The sequence below is a fragment of the Maylandia zebra genome, linkage group LG3, assembly GCF_041146795.1.
Source record: "Maylandia zebra isolate NMK-2024a linkage group LG3, Mzebra_GT3a, whole genome shotgun sequence".
Classification (NCBI taxonomy): domain Eukaryota; kingdom Metazoa; phylum Chordata; class Actinopteri; order Cichliformes; family Cichlidae; genus Maylandia; species Maylandia zebra.
In genome coordinates, this window is record NC_135169.1 from 39,942,534 (window position 1) to 39,968,143 (window position 25,610).

The 25,610-nt window shown below is 43.0% G+C and overlaps 1 protein-coding gene across 21 annotated transcripts in view; it reads right to left on the minus strand.

The window, feature by feature from the left end:
* LOC101465762 (adhesion G protein-coupled receptor L3) overlaps nt 1-25,610 on the minus strand; it is a 266,208-nt gene that overhangs the window by 41,400 nt on the left and 199,198 nt on the right. For all 21 annotated transcript variants that reach the window (XM_076881844.1, XM_076881846.1, XM_012919994.3 and 18 more), the window contains 4 exons: nt 20,511-20,633; nt 18,205-18,410; nt 14,976-15,152; nt 367-576 (listed from right to left, as the gene is read on the minus strand). In XM_076881844.1, coding sequence (XP_076737959.1) covers nt 367-576; nt 14,976-15,152; nt 18,205-18,410; nt 20,511-20,633 — 716 coding nt within the window. The remainder of the gene's footprint in view (nt 1-366; nt 577-14,975; nt 15,153-18,204; nt 18,411-20,510; nt 20,634-25,610) is intronic.

The window sequence follows — 25,610 nt, forward strand, 5'->3', positions numbered from 1 at the left end:
TATCAAGTGGTGGAAAAACTTTTAAATACCCTCAGAAAGTCAGGCGAAATATTGTTCAGAAATGAGGGGTGGCTCAAGACCTTTGCAGAGTACTGTTGCTACCTGTGCTTGGCTATTAATAAAGCTTGTCGCTTACAGTGTGAACACTGGAAATTTGAACAGAATGATAATTATGTACAAGATGAATAAAATCCTCCCACCATCACACCGAATTCAACATCATTGCTCACTTATTACACAAAACATAACTATCGATTATTAACATTTTGAAACATCTTATATTGATCATTGATGTGTCCTAGCTTGATCTGCATTCTAACTGCGAGCACACAACAAAGAAATAAAGCAACGTTGTGATAATCTTACCGGCTGGTCACCCCGATTTATCCCCACCAGAAAGAGGGACTCGGCAATGAACAGACTGATGCACAGGTTTTTATGGATGGTGTTGCGATCGCTCTGGAGGCCACGGAAGAAGCAGAAGGTGAAAAGGCTGATGAGCAGGCAGACCAGCGACAGGAGGATGCCAACCCAAGTAATGACGTCTAGAAGCATTTCGTGAACAGGGTCGGTGTTCTGCAACAAAAGTGATGAGAGAAACCGATAAAACCAAGGCCAGTCCACTGTTGGTCATGTCATCAAAGAAAAAAAACAACACAAAACAAAGAAATTTTGAGTTATTTTTCATCTTCTCAAGAAGCATTTTGATGTTTGCCAAGACCGCTTCTTTTATATCGATATAGATTTTACTGGTAAAGGCAAGACAAAAAAAATCTGTGGTGAAAACAACAACAATAACCGTGAATACCAGCGACAATCCTGAAGCTTTTATTTTCATTATTGTTTCGTGGGGTAAAGTGCATTCACTCCACCAGCCAATAAACCACTACCCACAAGCCACAGGTGGCAGAAATGAATCATGAATTAGTCAGTGTGAATCAATTTAAAATGCCCCCCCGTTGTTTCATTTTGGTCGGGCAACAAAGTGAAACAAAGTGAGCCGCGCAAAGGGCCACAGGTGTCGTAGACCAGCACAACAGGAATTCAATCAAACCACTACATGGTCAATGACTTTCACTGTTGCTTTTAGATAATTTTCCCTTTTCACAAAGTAATTTGCCACCACAGCCAGTTTTGAGCACTAAAAAGCCGTTTGCTGACAGTAAATTCAGGCTTTAGCGGTAGAGATAAGAATCAACAGTTATTCTCCTGTAGTCACGAAAGGGAATTTACATCAGCCCATAAAAGGCAAGTGCACAATAAGGGATGATTGGACAGGAGTAGGAAAAGGCAAAGTCGACTAAAACAGCAGAATCTGCAGGATGGTTGAGTTATTTGATCTCAGTTAGAACGAACCAAAAACCCAAACAAATCGGTGATGCCTCAAACACTTCTCAATAACGTCCCAACCGTTACACTTATTTAATTTATTTCCACATAGAGTCGGCTGTAACACCTGACACACTGAAACATTTAGCTGAAAGTTAGCTAAACGTAATGGACAAATGGCTAAAACAGCTAACGGTAGAGGAACATTATCTTCTTTCATTCCAAACTCTGTTCACTGGCATTTCATTTCAATTATAACCATCTACTAAGAGTGAAAGCTAAATAATGTACCATTCAAAATCCCATTAAACAGACTCAATTGAAACATAATGGTCAGTGCTAATAAAAGCATGCTAACAAGGCCGATGGGCCTTGGAGCAATGTTGTGAGCCGTGGCTCCGAAGATACAGCATCTAACAAAGCCCGCATGAGTGATTTCCAGTGCAATCCCATCTGGAATCAGGAGAAGGAAAATGCCATTATTCTGATAACTCCGCTACCAGCGAGGAGAAGCAGACTTTCCAAAAACAGACACCATCTATATGTAAAGCGTGTGGTTCAGAGAGCAACATCTTGATTTAATAACTAAACATAATTACTGCATCAAAACATAATGATCAGCTACTGTGGCTTCTATATTTCCCGAAGGGATTGTCCTCTTTCTCGGGACTGCCGGGCATTGATTCAAAAATAAATAGAGGAGGGGGGAGGGGATAAAGTGCAAGTTTGAAAGGTGGGCTGTTAATTTAAAAGAAATCTGCCAACCTCACAGCCGGCTGTCGCTCCTGACGGGGGTCAAAAAAATGTCTGGGTGGAACTTTTGAGTCTTGACTTAAAGATTACGTCTGAATGCTAATGAAGATCAAACAGGCATTATTTTAAATGTCACTTACATTTAAGTGCAGACGGTAAATTTGCATTGATGGGCTGTTAACAAGACCACAGCTAAAAACTAAGCCAACTGTGCAAGCACTGACATTGTATATAACCACCTAGCTGTCTGTTATCAAAGGCTGTGCATGCATACATTGGTCTGCAGCAACTAAACATACGACTTTGAGCTACAGCGCAGCAAGTAAATATTTGCATACACTGAGCAATCACCCTACAAGAGGCATATGCCTAATACGTCTCTCAGATGAGTCTCAAAATCAAACTTTTCGAGCACGGTCAGCAGAAGAGTTCGAGCCAGGATGGGGGTGACAGACCAACTTCTGAGTCAGGTAAGGCTGAGGAAGCTTAGGTGATGCAGAATCACAAAGAAGCCTTGTTTAGTAGCAGCTCAGCTAATACTAGCAGAGAGGGGAACAGATGCTGATCATTAACAGGCTCTGGTACAATAACAGCCGCAGTGCTCCTTGAGTCTGGGGAGAGCGCTCTTTTGATTTTCCTGCCTGATGAGCCGTTGTGTATATGTTGGAGGGGTGGATTGGGGGAGGAGTGGGGCTGGCAAGATGTTGTATACAGGAGATGTGTATGTGTGAAACTAAGGCTGATTTCCTTATACTTTAGAAGGACGCTTATGCAGAAGGTGTCAACAGATGCCGATGTTTGCGCTTGCATGCTCTGCGGTGTGCGGTGCGTTAGTCTTGTTTTCAGCCCGACGTGCGACAGAGCCGTCGATGCAGTGGGTGGTACCGGCCATGGTGCATTGAAGAGGGGCCCGGTCAGAGAGAAAGAAACAGCAAAGGAAGAAGAAGAGAGAAAAAGAGACAAAGCTATAGAAACCGAGAGTAGGAGCAGGGAATGTATCTACACCTGGGTGATGGATTTACTGCGGGATGATTTCTTTGTTCTGGGAGGTGGATGATGACTGAGACGTCGCCAAACACAAAGTCTCTGCTGAAAAGTTCCTTTTACTGCAGGTGGAGGGGGGGTCTGCCCAGGCAGGGTGGCAAATGATGTGATCTACAGTGCCTCTGCGCCTAGCCTTACAACAACAAGCCGGCTTGATGGGACTCCATGTAAGGGTCTCTAAAGTGGGCAGACGTAATTTACTCTGAAATTTACTCACTGCGGCGCAAGGGCGGCCCGGTCGGACGGCGTCCGTGTTACTTAGCAGGGCGACGCACATTTGTGCACATTCGATTTGTCCTCCAATGTTTTTCTGCCCCACATTTTTCTTTTATTTCTTAAACACACACGCTTCTTTCATTCCAGACAGACGCCCGGGTGCGCACAACACAAAATAAGGTTTGTGGGAGCTCTAGCAGTGTTACACGAAAGGGCACACACAACAATGCATCGGTAATAATGGCCGAGCCGTCTTAACTTGACGTCACATCACATGCGCTTTATTATGATGACATAATTAAGCGCCGAGTCCCTCACATTTTTTACCCTCTGTGTTTTTATACACCGCTTTGTATTTAATCATTAGTTATTCTTCTCTGACTCTTTTCCACAGTGTGTCATGAGTCCTGTCTCCCTCCCCTCACCCCTAAACTAGTCGTGGCAGATAGCTGCCCCTCCCTGAGCTGGTTTTTCTGGAGGTTTCTACCTGTTAAAATTGAGTTCTTCCTTCCCACTGTTGCCAAGTGCTTGCTCAAAGGGTTTGCTTCATTTTTAGTTTTCTCTCTGTGTTATTGCAGGCGCTTTACCTCACAATATAAAGTGCCCGGAAGGGACTGTGGTTGTGATTTTACGCTATATAAATAAAACTGAATTGAATCCTGTGTCAGAAGCCGGAAACCAGCCTCTGAAATGATGTGGAGGAGGTAAGGAGCAGTGACAAGAGCAGAGTGTCAATCCTTCATACCTCAAATAACCGCTCTTACTGTGGGGCCACGAAGCCAATCCAATTAAAATGCATAAATCTCCCCATATGCCTCCAGAGCTGGGCTCTGACTCATGAAACGCAGTCAGGCAGGGCAGACAGTTGCGCTATGGGGTAGTGGCCCCACTGCGGGGAGTCATGTGACAAGTTCACCTACGGTACGACCAAGGATTTATGATCTGCACGGGGATGAGAAACAGTTGCGGAGAGGGCACATGAATCAGGGCTCTCGGCAAATTCGTCACATTTAAAAGGGCCGGGAGAGAGAGGGGGAGAGAGATTCCGGCTCGCGTAGCGGGAGTTGACATTCAGCACATGCACCGAATGTCACACTGTGTTCTAGGCTACAATAACTATGATATAACGTCCAAGCGTGACTTTGAGTTGCTATGGAAGTTAACATGGTTTCTCTTCTCTCCATCTGCGCCTTAAACATATAAATAGATTTATTTTGAACCACTGCTCTCTTGTACAGTGCTGTACCATACTTCCTTTGTTGCTCCATAAAATACACGGCGAACCTTGGCTGCATCATCATAGTTGCTGTCTGATGGTGTAAGCATGGAGATGTTCTATAATGACAGTGATGAATGTTGCCTAAATATCACCCTCTCCATCATCCAGTGGGATGTGTCACTGATTTATACTTACTGGTCTGTTGGGAATAGTGACACTTACTACTATCTCAATGGCTCACACGGGCTTATCTTAGCACATACATTTACTACGCAAATAATGGCCTACAGGTGTATATTCTTTGAGCTGGAGTGTTTAAGCCTATATTAAAAAACTTCTGACTTTGCATTTACCACTAGCAAGCAGATGGTTACATATTAGCATAGAGAGTATGGGGGATGAGCGTTAAATTTACCCTTAAGCAGAAGTTAATGTGATTGTTCCTGATTGACGGAGACAAATGCAGTCATATGGCAGGAAAAACACTGAACACGGACCAAACTTCAGTCGAGAGAACACCTGAGACCAGGGGTGTCAAACTCCAGGTCTCGGGGGCCGGTGTCCTGCAGGTTTTAGATCTCACCCTGGGTCAACACACCTGAATCAAATGATTAGTTCATTACCAGGCCTCCGGAGAACTTCAAGACATGTTGAGGGGGCAGTTTAGCTATTTAAATCAGCTGTGTTGGATCGAGGACGTATCTAAAACCTGCCTGGAGTTCGACACCGCCGGTCTCGGGTGTTCTGTAGACTGAAGTTTGGTCGACGTTTAGGGTTTTTCCTGCCATATGACTGCATTTGTCTCTGGCCATCAGGAACTTCTGAGACGATCCATCCAGACAGTCTCAGATAGTCTCCATCCAGAACGCCTGAGACGATCCATCCAGAGCACAAGGTTAGTCATTAATCTGCTGCTGCATGGTTTAGATAACTCACGATTGAAATCTTAATTAGCCTCAGAGTGACTCTTTTCTTAAGCATTTAAATATTTGGTGTCTGGTAAACTTTGAGCCCATTGGTTGCAGTTACGTCATAAGGTTTTAAAAACTGAGCTTAAAGATGTGTAGCACATGGACAGGGCTAATAAAAAGTCAGTTTTCAGGGGCTTGTTTATACTAACTAAAATAAGATACAGAGCATTACAACACATTAAAGAGCTAACAGCCTTGATGAACGCAGCAGGAGCTTGGAGTCAGAAGCAGGTTGATACGTCATCGCTTAGCAATCGTATGTTGATTCTTCAATAGTGAGACCAACTGACCTACTAGATTGGTTTATACAACAACAAAGCAACATGTAACCGAAAACCAACTGGAGCCGCCAGTGCTAACAAGTACTATGGCGGTCAGATGATTCATTTGAAATTTTAACGGGGTGTCCAAGCTCAGCGCTGCTATGAGAAGCAGCTAAACCCTGTCTTCTTTATGAAGTTGAGTAGAATGAATTTATTAATTGCGGTGAATGTCTTGAGGCTCAGTGAGGGTTGCATCTCAAGGTTAGAGTTATCCTTGCGAAGTCTCATCAAAGTAAACTCATTTGCGTCAATTCCTCCAAAAGCTTTTCTGCAATCGTTCTGAAAAGATACAAGCGACGCGTAATCTCTCACACGCAGACGCCGTCTGTGAGAACGCTTTTAATTTGTTTATGTGGCCAACGGCGTTTCTCTGCTCGGATTGCAGAATCAGTCAAAGGAATCAGCTCTGTGGCCAGATAGACCCAAATTAGCAAACTTAAGTGGTAGCGCATACAGCACTGACAGCGCTCGATGCCCTTGTGATAATCTTAGTCGCAGCTACCCGTTTCTCCCATTTCTGACATATACGCTGCGTGTTAACTCCTTAAATCAAGGAGGCCTTAATTTAGTTCATTGAGGAGAGCTCATTTGGAAGAACTGAACATGATTTATTAAGACAGAGAAATTAATTAATCTATTTGGCGATTAGAGTCCGATGACCCATCGTGGCAGAACAGAAACCCAACGGTGACTGGAATTAGGGCACTTAGATTGGTCTAGACGCTGGTGGTGGTGAAGATGGAGATGAAAGTTTGGATGAGTGACATTGGTTAAATGGAGATTGAGAGGAGGTGGGTTGCAGGAAGAAAATATGAAAGGGAGAATGATGGAAGAGCATTGAGATTTAAAGTAAGCAAAGTGGAAGCTGATTGGCTCAAAGAAGGTGGACAAGAAGGTGATTGGACTAAAGCAATAATGACAGCACTGAGTTTGACAGTGTGGCAAGGAAGAAGTGATGTGAAGAATTGACTGGCAGCAGATGACTGACTACAAGCTTCATTTGTGCGCAACTTCATAAAATTATCAGTTATTATCATGTAATTGTCTCTTAAAGGGGAGCTCATCTGTGTTTTCCCATTCCCCTTGTAGCCTGTAACAACAGTGGATGCTCTTACTGACAAGACAGAGGAGACGTGTGAAGCTAAGGCTGATTTCCTTATACTTTAGAAGGACGCTTATGCAGAAGGTGTCAACAGATGCCGATGTTTGCGCTTGCATGCTCTGCGGTGTGCGGTGCGTGACACATTAGTCTTGTTTTCAGCCCGACGTGCGACAGAGCCGTCGATGCAGTGGGTGGTACCGGCCATGGTGCATTGCGAGAGGACCCCGAGGTCTCCCGGGCTAGCTGGCTGTGCAGCGACTGCAGCCTCTATCCATCACAATCTCACCTTCAATTGAAGAGGGGCCCGGTCAGAGAGAAAGAAACAGCAAAGGAAGAAGAAGAGAGAAAAAGAGACAAAGCTATAGAAACCGAGAGTAGGAGCAGGGAATGTATCTACACCTGGGTGATGGATTTACTGCGGGATGATTTCTTTGTTCTGGGAGGTGGATGATGACTGAGACGTCGCCAAACACAAAGTCTCTGCTGAAAAGTTCCTTTTACTGCAGGTGGAGGGGGGGTCTGCCCAGGCAGGGTGGCAAATGATGTGATCTACAGTGCCTCTGCGCCTAGCCTTACAACAACAAGCCGGCTTGATGGGACTCCATGTAAGGGTCTCTAAAGTGGGCAGACGTAATTTACTCTGAAATTTACTCACTGCGGCGCAAGGGCGGCCCGGTCGGACGGCGTCCGTGTTACTTAGCAGGGCGACGCACATTTGTGCACATTCGATTTGTCCTCCAATGTTTTTCTGCCCCACATTTTTCTTTTATTTCTTAAACACACACGCTTTTTTCATTCCAGACAGACGCCCGGGGAGACCGGCGTCTACACACGGAGCAACTAGCAACAACCAGAGACCATGTGACTGACATTCTGCTACGACGGGCCAAATAAAGGCTGGAGAAATGAGCGAAAATAAAACAACTGACAATGAAAGTGATACTGCTGACTGACATAGGGCAGGCTGGTAAATATATTAAGGGGTCAACTGGAGCCTTAGTGTGTGTGGTAGCATTGGGTGGTCATCTACAAAGTGATACCCAGTGAACAAATCGCTTACAGTGGACTATGGAAATAAGCATTATTGGGCCCCTTTTGGGAACATTTGACCAGAAGCACTAGAAACAGTTGGGCCTCTGCGTGCTGACTTGCTCATTTTCTTCAGTGATTCAGAATGCACAATATCTGAATTAGTCTAAGGAACTAATTGACTTCAAAAATAATGAATCCCAATGAGAGACAGTCTGGAATAAACTGCTGAGAGTGTCTACTAACCACGCATACTGTTCAGTAGATTCCAGTGGTGGATACAAATTTACGTTGACCACACTCATCATGGTCAAGTTGAGCGTGATTACAATGTGTCACTCTTACACCGAAAAGTAAAAGAGTGCACATGTATCGCTTTTGTAACAAATGCTTGGCCTAAAAGGAGTGACACCAAAGACTGTATCACGTGTCGGGTAAAATTACATACAAATTGTATTATGATTGCTATTTTGAAACAATGTATCACTTGAGGAACAGCCCTACATTAAAATAAAATGAAGTCAGCGTATTAATTTTTTTTTAACCAGATTTGAGTTTTACGGGAAAAAACATAAAAACAAAACAAAGAAAGCCCACATTGAAATTCTGCTGGGCACATCCGAAAGCATGCAGCAACTTCAAACCGCTGTCAAGGACAAAAAATGACAGCATTCATAATGTCAGACGGGCAAGCAGAAACATTTCGCCTCTTCTAATTTGACGCGTGCAGATTTTGAATGCAATCATAACTTGGGGTTATAAATGTAACGCCGATACCGATGACAGTTTATTAAGGCCCAACGTGTAGGTCTGTGGATGTAAGGCTCATTATTTCTGGCTAGTGTGCATGCATGGAGGGGGGGTGTTAATGATGATGGCGATACTGCAGTGAGTCTCCGTCCTCAAAAGGAAAAATTGTAATTACAACTTGCCGATCTCCCTCTCTTTTTTCCCTCCTTTTGCTTTGGCGATGCTACTGAGAAATAAACAAGGCAAAAACAATCTGTGGCTCTGAGGGTAATGAGTAATAACAATGCAAAGATGAGCAGTGGTATGTCCTGTTGCCATGGATACAAAAACAGATAGTCTCTTCAGTTTATGAAATTTCTTTCTCTGCCTCTTTCTTGCACACATCCAGTCACGCGTGCACACACTGCCTATTTTTTCCCCCCCCCCTCCATTCAGATCCAGCACGGTGACAGTTTGTCAAATAAAAAGCCTCCGTGGCTTCAATTCAGAGCCACCTTGGAACAAGCCGCCTTTTATAACGTACAAGTAGAAAAGATAAAGAATAGGGCAGGGTGGAAAAAAACACTATCACTCAAAGCCGGGGTGTAACTACTGTCCACTTTCCGCGGCTGAACGCAGTGCCACAAGCAAGCCAAGCTTTCCAAAATGTTAGTGATTGCCTTGACTGAAAGAGCTCCTTTTACTGCATCCCTTTCTTCTCTTTTTTTCTGCTGCTTTGCTTTCATTGCGTGAAGGCTCCCATTCTTCGTGGCTCCCTCACTATTCCAGACTCACCCTGCAGGGAGCTTAGTGGGTCCAAAAGTCATGCTGCTGAGTGACAAACAGTGGCTCTCTCTAGCTAGAAGTAAACCACACCATACAAGACTGTGTGGGTTATGTGTGTAGTGAGAAGAAAAAAAAAACCAAAACATGGTGACTTAGCCACTTTCTCTTATTAAAAAATCACCCTTAGAAGCAGAACACCAAACAAAGACAGCATTTTATGACACGTGAGAGCCAAAAGATAGGACATGATGGTATTACATGATACTCCAACCTGCAGTGTGAACCCTTCTCCTTCAAAAACAATCACTGACGACTATTCTCCACCAATATGGTGCAGATGCCATTGGGTGTACGAGCCAGCGCCCTGGTTGTGCCAGCCGGTGTACTTCCTGGATTTTAGGTGTGCCTGCTTTCCATCAGCTTGAGGCCTGCTGTGAGATCCTCTTCCTGGGTGCCTGCGCTGCTCGGGATGTGCTGTCTCAATAGGAATTGCTGCTCTGTGTTCTAATATCTAAACTTTGTATCCAAACTTGTCATGTAACATATATACAAACTGAACATGTTGTATTTTTGCCAAAAAGTTGTCCTAACAAAAAAACAACAACAACAACAACAAAAAAAACACTGTGAAAAAAGTCGACATCAAGCCACGGCGAGCTGGTCGAGACATTTCTCCACAAGAAAAGGAAGAAACTGAGATTCTGGGTTCATCGAATTCTCTCAAGAAAGCAGCAGCAGGGAAAATTTCATGGTTTGATCCAGGAGTTGAAGCTGTATCACGATTTTACACTTCCAGTGTATGAAAGGCTTTACTTCTTAATGTTTCTGCCCGTTTCTTTAGTCGGCGTTTGTTTTATTTGTGGGTTCAAATTTGCTGCACAGGAAACTCGTATTTAATGGACTACTATTTTAATTTTAAAAAGTATTTGGATGTGTGGAAAGCCACCACCTCCAGCTTGCAGTTTTTTTTTTTTTAGTTATGCTCTCTCCAAAAAGCTACCTAATTAAAATATAGGTTAATCTTTTAAAGAGGGTTGGTGAAGATCACGTGCAAAAAAACAATGATGTATCAGAAAAATACAAGATGACTCAACCTGTAGCTTGTGTCAAATATAATGACATGTCAGTTTCCTGCTTCCTGTTTCATCTACAGCAGCAGGAAACCTGCCAATACATTCCCAAAGCCTCAAAAAGAAAAAAGAGTGAAAGAGTGGTGCAGGCGGAGAGCCAATTCTACTTTTGTGCAGTCTGAGAAGCAGCCATCACTTTGATAGGATTGAGAATCAAATGTTACGTAGCAATACTTTGCAGAGGTTGGTGTCATTTTAGTGGGAATAAGAATCGTGGTGGACGCTGCACCTGCCAATTTTTGGAGAAGTTGTTGCAGTAGTGTCTACCATATCCATTTAGCAGTTCCAACTTTTGGCACAGCAATTTTGCGGTGCTCCTCAGATGCCAAAACCGCTATTTGGGAGGAGAACCTTGAAAATGCATGAAATTGGTACTAGATTGTGAAAAAGATGTACAAATGGCCCCTTACATCTTGTTGGAGGGGACGGGAAAAAGAAAACAACCTTTCCTTTGAGCACAAAGAGACAAAGAGAAAATAAAGAGGCCCCCAAAATATTCCAGAAGAGATATTATCTGCATTAAACATTATAATCACTGGTCTTTCTCTGCCTTTGCTGCGAATCTCTCTGTGAAACACACATCAGCAAACACAGATTTTTAAACGTAACATTTCTCTGAGCACAGGAAGCGTTTCTAGTGAATAGCCTTTGACTTCTTGATATGCGGGCGTGTCTTCAGAGAGGCATTGACACGGACGCCTCCCCCGGGTGACGAACGCTAAGAATTCTGAAGTATAATGAAGAGTCCTTGAAAATAAATTCAAAAGTTGAAGCTGAACCTGAAAGCGGAAACACATAATGATCCTAAGAACACAAGCACATTCACTGAGGAATAGTTGCAAAAAAGGAAGAAAGAGAGGGCTAAGGAAATGGCCTGCTCAGTAAAAAAATTTTTTTATTTAAAGCCTGTGGTGAGATTTGAAACCGGCTGTACATGCAACATAACCCTCAGGCATCTTGTATCTGAAGGAATTGTGCTCGGAAAAGTGGTCAAACTTTTTTAGCGAGCTGTTGTCAGAACTGTTGAAAACCTCTACAAGAAGTTGCAGATGCCAGGGGGATTGGCATACTACAATTTGTTGACAGAAGAGTATTAACTTTATCGCTATTCTTATTTAATAAATCACATAAAATATATTTTTCTTGAGAATGTTTGAAGGTACAACATCCTTCCCTTCTTCTAGTTCATAAAGTCAATTTTATCATTTGCTTCTGTGACCATAATGACCCACACCCACCAGAGGTTCAAAACCTGGGACACCACAATGGCTTTTAGAACTAAAGAAGCCTCTTGGTTGTGAAGCAAATATAAAATCAATTTTATTTATATGGCACCAACAGTCATCGTAGTTAGGGATGGGAATCGAAAACCAGTTCTTGTTGAGAACCTGTTCCCACTGTTTCAATTAATTGGAATTGTTTGCCATTTTTGCAAACGATCGATTTCAGTCGCCTCGAATGACGTCACCACGTTGCGGAGCGTCATTTACCTGGCAGGAAACATGGCGCGTAAGTGGCACAAACGCTCAAAAGTTTGGTTATACTTTTTCATTTCAGGGAGGAAACACTACGAATATGCAAAAGCATTTGCTCACAGAACACGCGATGACCTTAAATGAATGTCGTGTTTTTAATTCCGCTCCAGACTCGTGAATCTCAACCCAGCAGCAGCGGTAACGTTTGCACGTCCTCTTCCGTTAATGCGGCAGGTAAATAATCAACTAACAGTGCATATTATGTTAGCGCGATCTGCCTTATTACAAAACCTGCCATTAGTGTGCATTTAGGTGACCATGATGAGACAGACAGACAGTCTGGCTCAGATGCTGGCAGTTCTCGCTGCAGTCTACCGGTAGCGTCTCCTTTCAGGCCAGGACGAATGTCACCGAGCAGTGACTAAGTTTGTGGTTTACACCCATTTGCCACAGCAGATGTGTTTAATTGTAGGCAGGGACATTACTGGATATTCTTCTGTAATTGTAATTATTGCTACTGAAGAATATTTATTTTATTATTTTACATTTACAATTTTTTTCCTGGGGACCCTGTGACACCCCATTGAAGAGCCGTAGGCTGTGGATCTCTTAAGATCTCACTGTTGGGTTTGTAAGGCCATGTTACTCCTAAATTTCTATCTTGTTCAAAGAGAAGATATAAAACAAAATTCTAAGCTAATCGGCCTGTGTGTTCTCCTTTTTTAAAAACAAGAATCGATAAAGAATCGAATCGTTCAACAGAATCGAAAATGGAATCGGAATCGTGAAATTCCCATCCCTAATCGTAGTGCGCTTTATATTAAGGTAAAGACCCGACAATAATACAGAGAAAACCCCAACAACGACACCTATAAGCAAGCGCTTGACAACAGTAGGGATGAAAAACAGGAAGAAACCTCTGGCAAAACCAGGCTCAGGGACGGGCGGCCATCTGCTGTGACCAGTTGGGTGTGGGGCGATAACCAAGGGGTGGTTCGGGGTGACCTGATCCAACACTAACTATGAGCTTTATCAAACTGGAAAGTTTTAAGCCTAATCATAGAAGTAGAGATGGTGTCTGTCTACCGAATCCAAACTGGGAGCTGTTTCCACAGAAGCTGAAGCCTCTGCCTTCTTTTACATCTACTTTTAAATACTCTAGGAACCACAAGTAAGCCAGCAGTCTGAGAGGAAAGTGCTCTGTTGGGATAATATGATACTATGAAGTCTTTAAGATAAGATGGAGCCTGATTATTCAAGATGTTGTATGTGAGGGGAAGGAGCCAGTGAACAGAATATAATATGGGAGGAATATGCTCTGCAGCATTTTGGATCAACTGAAGTCTTTTCAGGGAGTTTGTAGAGCGATTTGATAATAATGAACTGCAACAGTCAAGTCTAAAAGTAATAAATGCACAAGCTAGTTTTTCAGCATCACGTTTCTAATTTTAGTGATATTGCAAACATGAATTAAGGAAGTCTTACATATTTGTTTAATATGCGCACTAAGGGACATGTCCTTGACAAAAATAACTCCAAGATTCCTCACAGGGGTACAAATGTCTTCATGAACCAATAAAAGAAGCCCAGTTGCTTTCAGCTCAAACACTTAGGACTACCAAGACCTGAATGACTGACATATCAAGAGAAATGTTTTTATTAGTCTTAATAACTTTAATTCTGTGGTATTGGTCAGCTATGTTCAATAATTCAGGTTATGCCACATTCCTCTACATTTAAGATTTAACATTTTTTTAACATTTCTTTTTAAATTATGTGCATAATGGTTTAGTTTTTTAAAACATAGATGTATGCTCTGTCACTACGATAAAAAAGCGAGATAGAATCAGACTCGGAAAGACGGGAAGGTGAAGGAAGGTCTAGTGGTTATATGGACAGGGGCCAGCTGGAATGGTGCAGACAGAGTGTATATTTCTTTTCTGCCACTGAATTATAAGAGACACTCTGAAGAGACAGATGCCATAACAGATACCAAAAACTACTCTGCTCTGTCAGCAGTCAGCTCCTAAACTTCCTGTGACAGAAATAATTAAGCTGTCTGTCAACATCAGAACTAAAACATGGCTTCCTTCGTGGCTGGACACGGAAAAAGACGTTTTTTTATTTGCCAGCTCCAACATGCACAGTATTAACGTCACCCAAAATCTCAACTCCACTATTCTTTTATACTTTTTTGTACAGCTTCCATTAACCCCTCTAAGTTTGTCCAACGCCAGGTTAGCAGCCTCCAGTCTTTACGCTAGGCTAACTGCCTCCGGGAATACAATCGAAAGTGGATTTTTGAAGTGGAGAGAAGCTCTCATGTGAGGTTTTTTAAGAGAGAGACCGTACAAGGACAGGTGAAAACACACGTCTTTTAGCACTACATCGACCAAGGCCCATTCACAGAGCTTCAACAAAGGCTTGAAGGCCAAAAACAAATCATTATTTATGAAGGCAAAGCATAAAATGCATTTCTGAAAGCCGCTGCTCACAAAACCCAAAACAACACAACACAGTGGAGCCATCACATATTGGGTTACTTCACACAAATGGAGATTTAAGATGGCTGCAATCAATACGCACTGACACAGGGTCATTGTTTAAAAGCGTATGAATGCGGGTACTTTAAATGTTAGCAGACAAAAGCCTTGTGAAGGTCAGAAAACAGCTGGCAGTCGATTACCCGCTAAATTGAAAAGCAAAGCAAGTATAAAACATATAATAAACTCCAACGTAGATATCAACTTTATACGACGTGAACCAGCTTTTTATCGCCAGCAAACCACGTCGGAAGGAGTCGCTTGTGTAAACCACGACGGATCAATGTGTTTCTGAGGATTAAACAAGTTAAAAAAAACAGGCTCACCTTTACATCCACGTGAGCCATGAGGACAGCAAAGTTGGTCAGATGTGTACAGGAGCATGTGGTGTGTGTCCTGTTGGTGCCTAGCAAGCGGCAGTCCTGCGTCGACCAGTAACCAGTCATGGTTCGCTTGCTGTAGCTCCAGAACGAACAGTTGGGGTTGAAGTTCTCCTCAGATTGCTGTTCGGAGGGGGAAAGACAGCAAAGGGATTTGAAGTTAATCGCACATTTGCTTGGCTTATTTCTGCTTTACTTTTATTTTCAGAGCAAACATCCTCAAAAAAAAAAAGGGTCCAATTTCTCCCCAATGCAATCCATATCCATTGTAAAGTGAATAGCAGGTGTTTTTGCTGTCATAAAGCATCAAGCGGCCCCCTTGCCTGTCATCCATTGTGCTTTTTTGACCTTTCTCTTTAACTTTCACTGCGTGACAGTGAGCTGCCCCACAGCTTAATGGGCACCACTGCTGTCTGTGCCGGGCTCCGGTCCTAATGACGGGCACGCCTCCCTGCCATCTTGCTCGCCATTTCATAAAAGTCACCCACAACACCGAGGCTGAGTAACAGACAAGCACAACAGAACGCAGCTGCTGATAAATAGACACATCAACAGCCTCTTCCTCTTGAGCCCAATTCTTTTGCAGCTACGAAAACAAAGAGCGAGCGTGCACACAGAGACGCACGATATCCTTTCCACAGCGACCCTCAGCTTCCAAGGTTAAACGCGTCTGCGTTCTTGCTGGAGATGCTGGGCGATGCTGCAGCTTTTCATAGTTTCACACGCTGCAGGGTGATTAGTCTAATAACGTTTATCCTCTGCGAATGTAAATTTGCCGCTGATTGAGTTTACCCTTCACACACCCAAACCCTGCGTTAAATATTACACGGAGAGGAGGTAGGATGACCCTCTGTCCCATTAATGGCTTTAATTGGTCCCATTAAGTGGCGAGGCAAGGAAGCGAAACCATAACTAGAGGACACATCATCATCTCAGAAGACCAGTCATCCAAAACCGCATGGTTTAGATGTTAATTTTCAAGGGCAAAGTTGAGCTAGATTCAACTTAGAAGAGCTATAAGACGAGTACCTTGGATTTAGTATGGAAGCCTAATATAGAAGTAATGTAATGCCTACACTATACAGTGGCTGGATTCGGTTTACATGAAGCTGCTATGTACCTCAAGTTGTTTCACACAGTGGATGGACTGTAGCTGTACTAAGGCCCATATAAATACACCAATACCTAATGCTGTGCTGGTTCCCATTTTACTCCCAGAACAGCCCTGACCAGTCGAGACATGGACTCCATGAGACCCCTGAAGCTTTGCTGTGGTATTTGGCACAAAGATGTTAACAACAAATCCTGCAAGGTGTGAAGTGGAACATCTGTGGATCCGACTCCTTCGTCCAGCACATCCCAAAGATGCTCGATTGGACCGAGATCTGCAGAATTTGGAGGCAAAATCAACACCTCAAACTCGTTGTTGTGCTCCTCAAATTATACCTGAACCATTTCTGCTTTCTGGCCACTATCAGGGAATACAGTTTTTATGAAAGGGTGCACATGATCCACAACAGTGCTTCTGTAGGTGGTGTCAAAGTAACATCTGCATTAACGGCACGACCCGAGGTTTGAAGCATCACATTGCATAATGCATCCTGGTGTCAGGTGTTCCCCAGGTAAGCAACACACACGATTCAACATAGCAGGACACGTCCTTCCACTGCATCCAGTTCTTATGCTCACGTGACCATTGTTGATGGTTTTGGTGGTGAACAGAGGTCAGCACGGGCACCCTGACTCGTCTACAGCTATGCAGCCCCCTACACTTCCTTGGAACCCTTTTTGATAGATAATCACCACTGCAGACTGGCGCCGGCCATCACAGTTTGGTCCTTGTCAAACTCCCTCAAATGTTTACAGTTGGCCATTTCTTCTGCTGCTAACAGATCAACACTGAGGACAAAATGTTCACTTGCTCACTAATATATCCCACCCAGAGCAAAAGCAATCCAAGAACAAACATATGGAGTTGTAAATGAGCAGAGTAGTACTCACATATCACAGTCTTTACAGTTTTATCACACCAGAATATAATAAGCAAATAGAGACCCGTTAAACGAAGAGCTCATTCAGCAGCACCTCTGTTTGGTTTACAAGAACAGGGAGCTCTCGATTTGATGCAACAGTCAATACTATATATAATAATGCAACCAATCAAATTTAATTAACGGAGGAAGACGAGATTATAATCACGACTATCATGCGATTAACTGTACAGCCCCTCATGAGGACGAGATTTGCTTTAAAAATAAATCTTTTTATTTTGGCGAGGGCACATTTACGTGAGGAAAAGACGAGGCGGCTCTCTTGGCACACTGCAGGACTACAAGCAGGAGAAGCTTTTCCAAAAGGGCACTTTTTATTGAAATGACTTGATCTGAGCTAGAAAAGGGTATAAAAAGCGCCAGTACCCTAACATTAGAGCAACAGTAAAATTAGTGAATCTACAGTCCAAATCACAAATTACACTTAAGGCAGGTGAGTCAGAGCAATAACTGCGCTGACATTGCCCCCCTGACATTTCCCCACCACTTAATTTTTGACTTCCATAAGCTATCGTCCCTTTCTCTTATTCCCTCCCTCCCTCTGCGCTCTGGGTCCTTTTCCTTTTTTTTCTGCTGTTGTAGCTTTCTTCCAGGTCCCTCCCACACGCGAGACCCGCCGCAATTCTGCTATGGTTGCTCAACATCTCCGGTAATAGCTGAAGGCTCTGTTTGCAGACAAAACAGGGATATTTTGAGGGTAGCAGAGTGTGGAGAAGATAATAGAGTCAAGAGGGGAAAGTCACGACTCCCCACAATGACTAAGCAGCCTCCATCGAGGCCGAATATGACTGATATTTGTTCAGGAGATCAGGTTGCTGTTCAAACTAATAAACAACAAGGTGTTCTTGCCATCACCCTGTGAGCAACGTTGTTTTCCACAATTTAATTTTCCACACCTTTCCTTGAATAAAACTTGTTCACATTCGCTTAATTTTCCCGGGTTTGTGATGGGATTTGTACGTTTTGTTGCGCTTCGGTGATAGAGGAAATCGTGATGACAGGTGCTATCAAGAAAGTGAATGTGTGAGCGCATTTTTTGTACGTGAATGAAAAAAATCAGAGGCACTGACATCAAAGTGAAACCCATCTCTCAGATACACAAACATGCGGACGCACAGAATTACCTGCAGATGTCTAATGGTGAAAATGACCGGGTCAGAGAGGTAGACTTTGTTAGAGTCCTTGTTGATGGCGGCTGTGATGACCGGCGAGTTGACGATCACAGAGTAGTTGGTGGCCAGGGCTTCGCTGCCCAGCTTCATGCTGGCGTTCTCAGTTGAAAGATAGACCCCGATGTGCTTGTACAGGACGAACGCTATTCGGATTTCACCTGCAAGAGGACAGTTATGAACAGTCTCGCACTGATTAAAGAACGCACTGGATGGGGTATCACTTCATTTTAAAATAGATCTTTCACACTCACACACACACACACACACACACACACACACACACACACACACACAGTAAGGCTGGGCACTGATAGGAGAGTCACTGGCCAGTCTTCCAAGCTAAACATGTTTTCAGACAGTAAACAGTTTCCTGCTCGCTTTCAGTGATGATTGAGTGCTTTGACTATTGGCTAAAACTTCCTCAACCAGTGGCTTTAAATCATGTCCCGTCCCCTTTAAAGATGTCCCGTGAAAAGACATTGAACTATAGTTTCTTTCTTTCTTTCTTTCTTTCTTCTTTTTTCCCTAGCTGGCGGTCAGGAGGACAGGTCGCCCGAAGCCAATACGTCGCAGTGGGTGCCGTAGGGTTTCCATCTTGGTCAACGATGCACTTCCAGGCCTTGTGATATCTGGCCTTGACCTTTGCTTGATCGAGGATGAGACGTCGTTGTTTAAGATCATCTTCAATTTGCTTGATCCAACTCTTCTTGGGCGCATGTCTCCAGTGGGGTGCTGCTACAGCAGAATGCGATATGGCAGGCGATGGTCACTCATGCGGCAGATGAAGTCGTCACTTCTAGATCAGCTCTTCCATCGAGGGCTGCTGGTGACACTGACTACATACCACGCTGTGGCTGAGACGGTCACCGAGCGACACTGAGAATCTGATGCAAACAGCACATTTGGAAGACCTCGAGCTTGTTGAGGTCGTGCTTGATTATGACCCAGGTCTCGGATCCATAGAGAAGAATGGGCAATACCAGTGTGCAGTACAGGCGGATTTAGTGATGAGGGTGACGTTTGTCTTCTTCCAGATGCACCATCGGAGGGAGGCGAAAGCCGCCGCTGCCGCCTGAACGATTCTTGAGTGTACTTCCGCCGTTGATGCCACTTTCTTTTCTTGCACCAGAGAGCCGAGGTATCTGAACTATAGTTTAAAATGGTTTATACTCAATGTTTTTTTGGATTGTGTCCACAAACCTAGGGTGCAGTACTACTTACATAATGTGAAAACAATGCACATGATAATCTGTCATGTTATTTATACCGCTCACACAGCACACTCAAATTAGAAAAATGCTAAAAGTGATAACGAATGGACCCACTCACTAAACAAAGCTTCTTAAATCTGAAGTCAGAGCAGCACATAGTACAGACAACAGACAGGGCTACAAATATGGCTGCACACGAGGCAGAAAAGCAGAAATCATTCAGAAATCATCAGACTTAAATAAAAAAAAACAGGACTCCTATTGGCACTGACAAAGGCAACCATTTTTCTTGTTAATCATTTCCTCCTTTTTCCTCTCCCCATTGCCTCCTGCTGTCTCACTTTTGTGCATTCAAAGTTCCCTCCCGCCGTGTCTGAGATCACTCACTCTGATGAAAAGAAAACAATTTGGGTGCTGTGGAACTGCATATCGGGGAAATATTCGCCACCCTGCTATAATGATCCGCCTGGGCACGGCTGGACATGGACTTAGTCATCCAGCACAGACACGGGGACGCAGCTTGAGTCGATTCTGATTTGCATGAGCTGATAATAAAAGTCTAAAAATGGGGCGACACTGCTCCCAAAGATATCTATGTATAGAGTCTAACTGCCTCATTTACAGTTTAGTGGCAGAGCTTGAATGTAACTAATTCAACAGCCAGGGTCTTATTCAGAGGCTGCAGAAAGATCTAAGCGCTTTATATGCAGACCAACAAAGGACTGGGGAAGCAAAGCGAAAGTTATTCACCAGCATCTGTGATAAAATTCCTCCAAAACCAATGGAGGCCCATGCAATGACACAAGTGGAAGAAGCAAAAAAGAAAAGACGACAAACAGCAAAAGAATTTTTGATTAATTACAGCAGCTCTCGTAAGCCAAGTAACATAACAATATTTCTATTGTAGCAAAGTTGAAACTTTTCTCTTAAATTTATCATAACCATGAATAATAAAACACAGAGTGAAGGCGCGCATGAGCCAAGATTGCACTTCAAACCCACAATACGGGAGCAATAAAAGCAAATTCAAAAGGTCGAACTTCTTACCGTTTCTTCCGTGCTGCTTCAGTGTGTTCGCTGAGAGGTGGATAGAGTTGCCTTGTCCTCCGGATTGTGGGAACTTCAGATCAGGCAAATTCCCATCTGTGCTCATTCTCGCTACCTCCAGCTCTGCACAAAATAGAACAAACCCAAGCAAGCAAACAACATTAAGCAATCAATAGAGGGCTACAGCAACCGCTTTGGACACTGGGGTCCTGCCTCTCAACTAAGAATTTAGCTAGAGTATCGAGTACATGGAAAGTATTTTGCAGACTGGCTGAGTCTGACTCACTTCTTTTACAACATTAATAAAAAATCTCAGAGTTATAGCCTTGACACAGAGCTGGATGTTCCTTTCCCCAATTCAAACCAAGCTGACTTTACTTATTTTTTTGACTTTTCTATGACTTCCATGACTGGTTTACAAAATGGCTCCTGGGAAGAACAACAACAAGCAACCGACTGAATCATTGTATCAAATTTTTGTTTTTCCAAGCCCGTAAATAAGCATGCAGAGCAGTACCCAAAAGTTTGGGAACACTTTGAAAAGTCTTCATAAAATATGTACACAGTCAAACAATCACTGCTTTATTTTAATGACATGTTGTATTATCTAATGCAATTTTATCATTTTAATTGATGACATGAGCAAAGATGGTTAAAGAAGCAATAAACTTGGCTTGAGTTTGAAGCACTGGCCCCAGAAAAAGATAAACACCAGGGTTTGCAACTCCCTTCATGGATAACCGTCTTTAAGTCTGACGTCATTAGCCATTTTCCGGGTCCAACCTCAACCTCTGCTTCAGGTCCCAAAGTAAAACATACACTGCAGCATCACAGACAGTCACTGGCTAAATTATTTCATCTGTAATAAAATGTTCGATGTGGCTGCTCTACCAGGTGTAACAATTACGTTTAAAATCCAGGCATCCATGAAAACAGAGTTTATTAACTTTAACAGAGTGAGAAGTTAGCCGGACGTTAGCTCGCTAGTTCCCACCTAAACATGATATAGCATGTTCTGACCGAGAGATTTCTGAAAAAATTAAAACGTACAGCTCTGCTATCACTTCCAACATAATTGAAGACAGAAAAGTAAACAGCAGCGACATTTGTAGGGTTACTGAAGTTGGATTAGCTTTATATAATGATGTGCTATGTGGTGGCTAGCTAAACAGCTATGGTTAGCATAACATAAAGACAGTGAAGCTGGAGGATGAACGCTAACTTTTTAATGTGAGGGTTCCTGATAGTTTGGGACAGATGCAATTACATGACAGAATCCTGTAAACGCACTGAACTTCAGTCAGGAGAACAACTGATACAATAAAAGCTTAGTCATTAACATACAGCTGCATGGGCTGGGCTGTAGTTATCGTAAGGCTTTAAAAACTGAGTTTAAAATGAACAGTGACAATAAAAAATGAGAGAGGCCAACAGTGATCACTGACTTTGTAGGGGCTTGTTGAGATTTAATAGAACAAGATACAAAGCAATAAAACACGCTAAAAAGACAACAGCATTGATAAACGCAGAGTAGTTTCGACCCGGAAACAGGGTTCATACGTCATCACCTAAACACCGGATAGGACAAACTGATCAGCATCTTTAACTGGTGAAAAAACATCTGGCCTCGTCAACAAGCTACTCCGATTTATATTTAGGGAAGCCAGATTGCACTGGATAGTGGAGGGAGTAGCAGACAACGCTGCAGGAAATCATCACTTTTTCAGCATTTTTCCAAAAGAAAGTCATTTTTTAGAGCTGCATTTTGACGCTATTATTAGCTGATGCTCCGGCAACTCAACTAGAAAGATCTATTGCTTCTTTAATCAGCACCAAAGTTTCAAACTATGCTAACATAACAAAGTTTCCTCTGATGATCAATCAAACTTTTCACATGATAAGCTCGCATTAGGTAATAACATGTCCCATTCGTGATGGTAACAGATATTAGATTAAAAATCATAAGTCATCCAAATCCATTCATTACTGGTCGTTTACAACTTCTCTCATCAGTTTTTATGCTTCATAGGTACATGAAGAAAAGCAGTTTTCCAAAAGCCAGCATTAATCACTGCATCGCCAAAGAGCTCTAAATACAACACATCCTCACTTGATTCACTCAGCATTGACAGAAGAAGTTATCTGTTGCGACTGTGTACAGTTTACACATGGCAATGTTGTTTTTCCCCTAAACTGTAACAACAAAGGCTGTCTTTGCTTTATTAAAAAAAAAAGACACCTTCATTCTGAGGAATCTTTTTCTCTTGAAGAGCACAGAGAGTGAACGATGCAAGGAGAAAATAAAGACCGACGGGACAAGACAAGCTCGCTTCTGCAGCAGTTCAACAGCTGTTGTGTCTGAAGCGAGCACCGAGCTCCTAATTTATGGTTCAAAGACTCTGGTGTCACGCAGCAGAGGAAAATGAGCTGCTGATAGGAGCCTGGCTCAAATAAAAATCTCGTTCCATCAAAGTTATTACGGCATGATACAATTCAATTTAATAAAGCAGTCTAGTGTGCTCCTCTCTTAAGTACAGGTGACCTGTGTGAAGTCTAGGCATTCCTAAATGTCAAATTAACTCCCAGAGCGCTGAGATGAGTCTGCTGATTCACAGCTCGGTAGAAATACAGAAAAGAAGTTACACAAATGCACATTTCTAAATGTGCGGTGTGGATTAATAGAGGCTGTGGGTGTAAGTAAACAATGCTGACGTTTATGTAAGAGATTACAGTTTTAGCCACGATTGTGCAGCTCTTGTAAAGAAATGTCACTGCAAATGTGTAAAATCTGGTATAAGCTGAAGAAACAGTAACGGAAATGGTATTAATAGGTTATATTGTAATCTAGACACCTACAGACTTCCATGAGATGGAAAAACAATGGGACAGTCCAACAAGCAGTGACCAGCTTACAGTAAAAACCGAAACCGCAGGAAAACAGCAAATGAAAAGCTGTAAGACCCTACGTCTTCTTCTTAATCCTTATAAAAAAAACTGGCACTCACCAGAGCCACCCCTCAGCATCCTTGTAGATGCACCTGTGGTATAAAGGTCAAAATCCTAGGTGTTTTTCAGAAAAGTTGACCTCTGACCTTGAGGTCAAGGTCACCAGGATTCAATTTGAAAATCCCAAGTGACCACATTTTTAAGTTATGGCATTCACAAGATTGCCTCGACCTCTGACCTCTCATGTAAAGCACAAACTGTGGATAAAAGATGGCCAGTGAGGTGAATTCTTTCTAACGGCCAGCAGGGGGTGGCTACTCTGGTTTCAAAAAGTATGTCCAAATGCATAGAAGTGTGTGAAAAATATAATCTTAGGAAACATTTCTTTTTCGTTGAGGGTCTTTTTTGTTTTTTTCATTAAAGTATAATGTTTATTTTGTAAATTGTAGTCCCATTTAAACTGAAAATGGATAGAAAAAAAGAGACACTTTTAGGCTGTGTCTACTTTGATTGACAAAGTGCTACCACATGAGCGTGCAATGGTAAATGGATTGGTGCTCAAATAGGACTTTTTAAAGTTGTACTACAGACACTTTCATCCAGCGCCTTTCTACTCACTTCAGCACTCAAATTGCCTTCCACTACAAGTCCCATTCACCCATTCATACATGCATTCATACTTTTATCGACTTCGAAGTGCTTTCTTACCTTCACACACACACAAACACTCTCACACTCTGATGGATGCTTCAAGGGCAACTTGAGGTTCGGTATCTTGCCCAAGGGTACTCCAGCGTGCGGACTGGAGGAGTCAATGATCAATCCACTGACCTTCTAATTAGTAGCCAACCCGCTCTACCTGCTGAGGCTCAGCCGGCAGTCAGACACCTAACCAGTGATGTTTGGCTCAAAGACAAAAAGATGGCGGTTGCCAGCTTGGTACGGATTTCTTTGACTTACATGTCTCTGCTACGTTTTTTTTATGCTTTCTAACGATGGCGACATGATCAGTTTGAGGAATGCGTTCTGAAAAATAGTAACAATCACGTCTTTTTTCCTAGCCTTTATTGATAGGATAGTCAGGAGAACAGTAACGCAGGGGCCGAGTGGGAGAGCGACACGCAGATAATGACTCGAACCCAGGCCTCTGCAACAGCCTTTCCACTTACAGGTCGCCTTCTCGAGTAAGCGAGCCACACCAGTTCACCCAAAACACCGTTTGAATGAGGTGACTGCCGGCTACGATCAGTCCAGACATCCGCTGCCAGCTAAATGCCACTCAGTTATAATGCGACTCGCCAGGAGTGGCAGCCTATCCAGAGTTCTACTTGAACTAGCAGGCAGATTAGTCTGTAGTGGAGAATCTCAACTTGAAACAAAAATTGATTCAGTGTAAGAAAAAGAAACTTAATTAAGGCCGATAAGGCATTCAGCTGATGATCTCATGTCAGCGGACTGTGACACCTCTGACTTTGATAAAGGTTACAGCCAACAGGAAGCTACGAAGAGGCCACATTTAATCCTGCCTTTGGATCTGTTCTCATACCAGGGTTTCCCATAAAAAAAATCTTTTGTATTAGCATTCTCCTGCGCTTTTGTAAAGGCCAGGGGGTTGTGATACATTCCTATTCAACTTAGCTAAGACAATACCCCAGATAGCTTACTGTTCCCTGGATTCCAAGAGGCTGCCTTCTGAATAAAGGAAGCATTTTTCCGTCTCCCTCCCTCTCTCCCTCTCCCCCTTGCTGTCTTTCTTTTCCCCTGTGCGGTTGTGTAAAAGAGCTTACGACGGGCTTTAGGGAATTTCTTTGATGCCATAGGAGTTGTTGGACCCCGAAGGCTATACCTTCAAAGCTGGTTTAAATAACACGCTAATCGGCAGAAATCTGTTCACAAGATTATCATGCAGAGAGCGGAGCGCGCGCTCTCTCGCAGACAAAAGCTCGAGACGGGCACACGCAGCGTGACGCGTAAACACAAACACAGACACAATGACTGCAGAAATATCCTTCTTTGAAAGCGCACAGAATAGATCTCATTATCAGCTTGAGCCTAAAATTATAGCAAGGCTTTTTAAAAAGGGTTCGAGATTCGCTTTAAAGCGAGAGAACCAGCTCGGCCTGACGCTGAAAGGACGTCTCCAGGTGTCTTAAG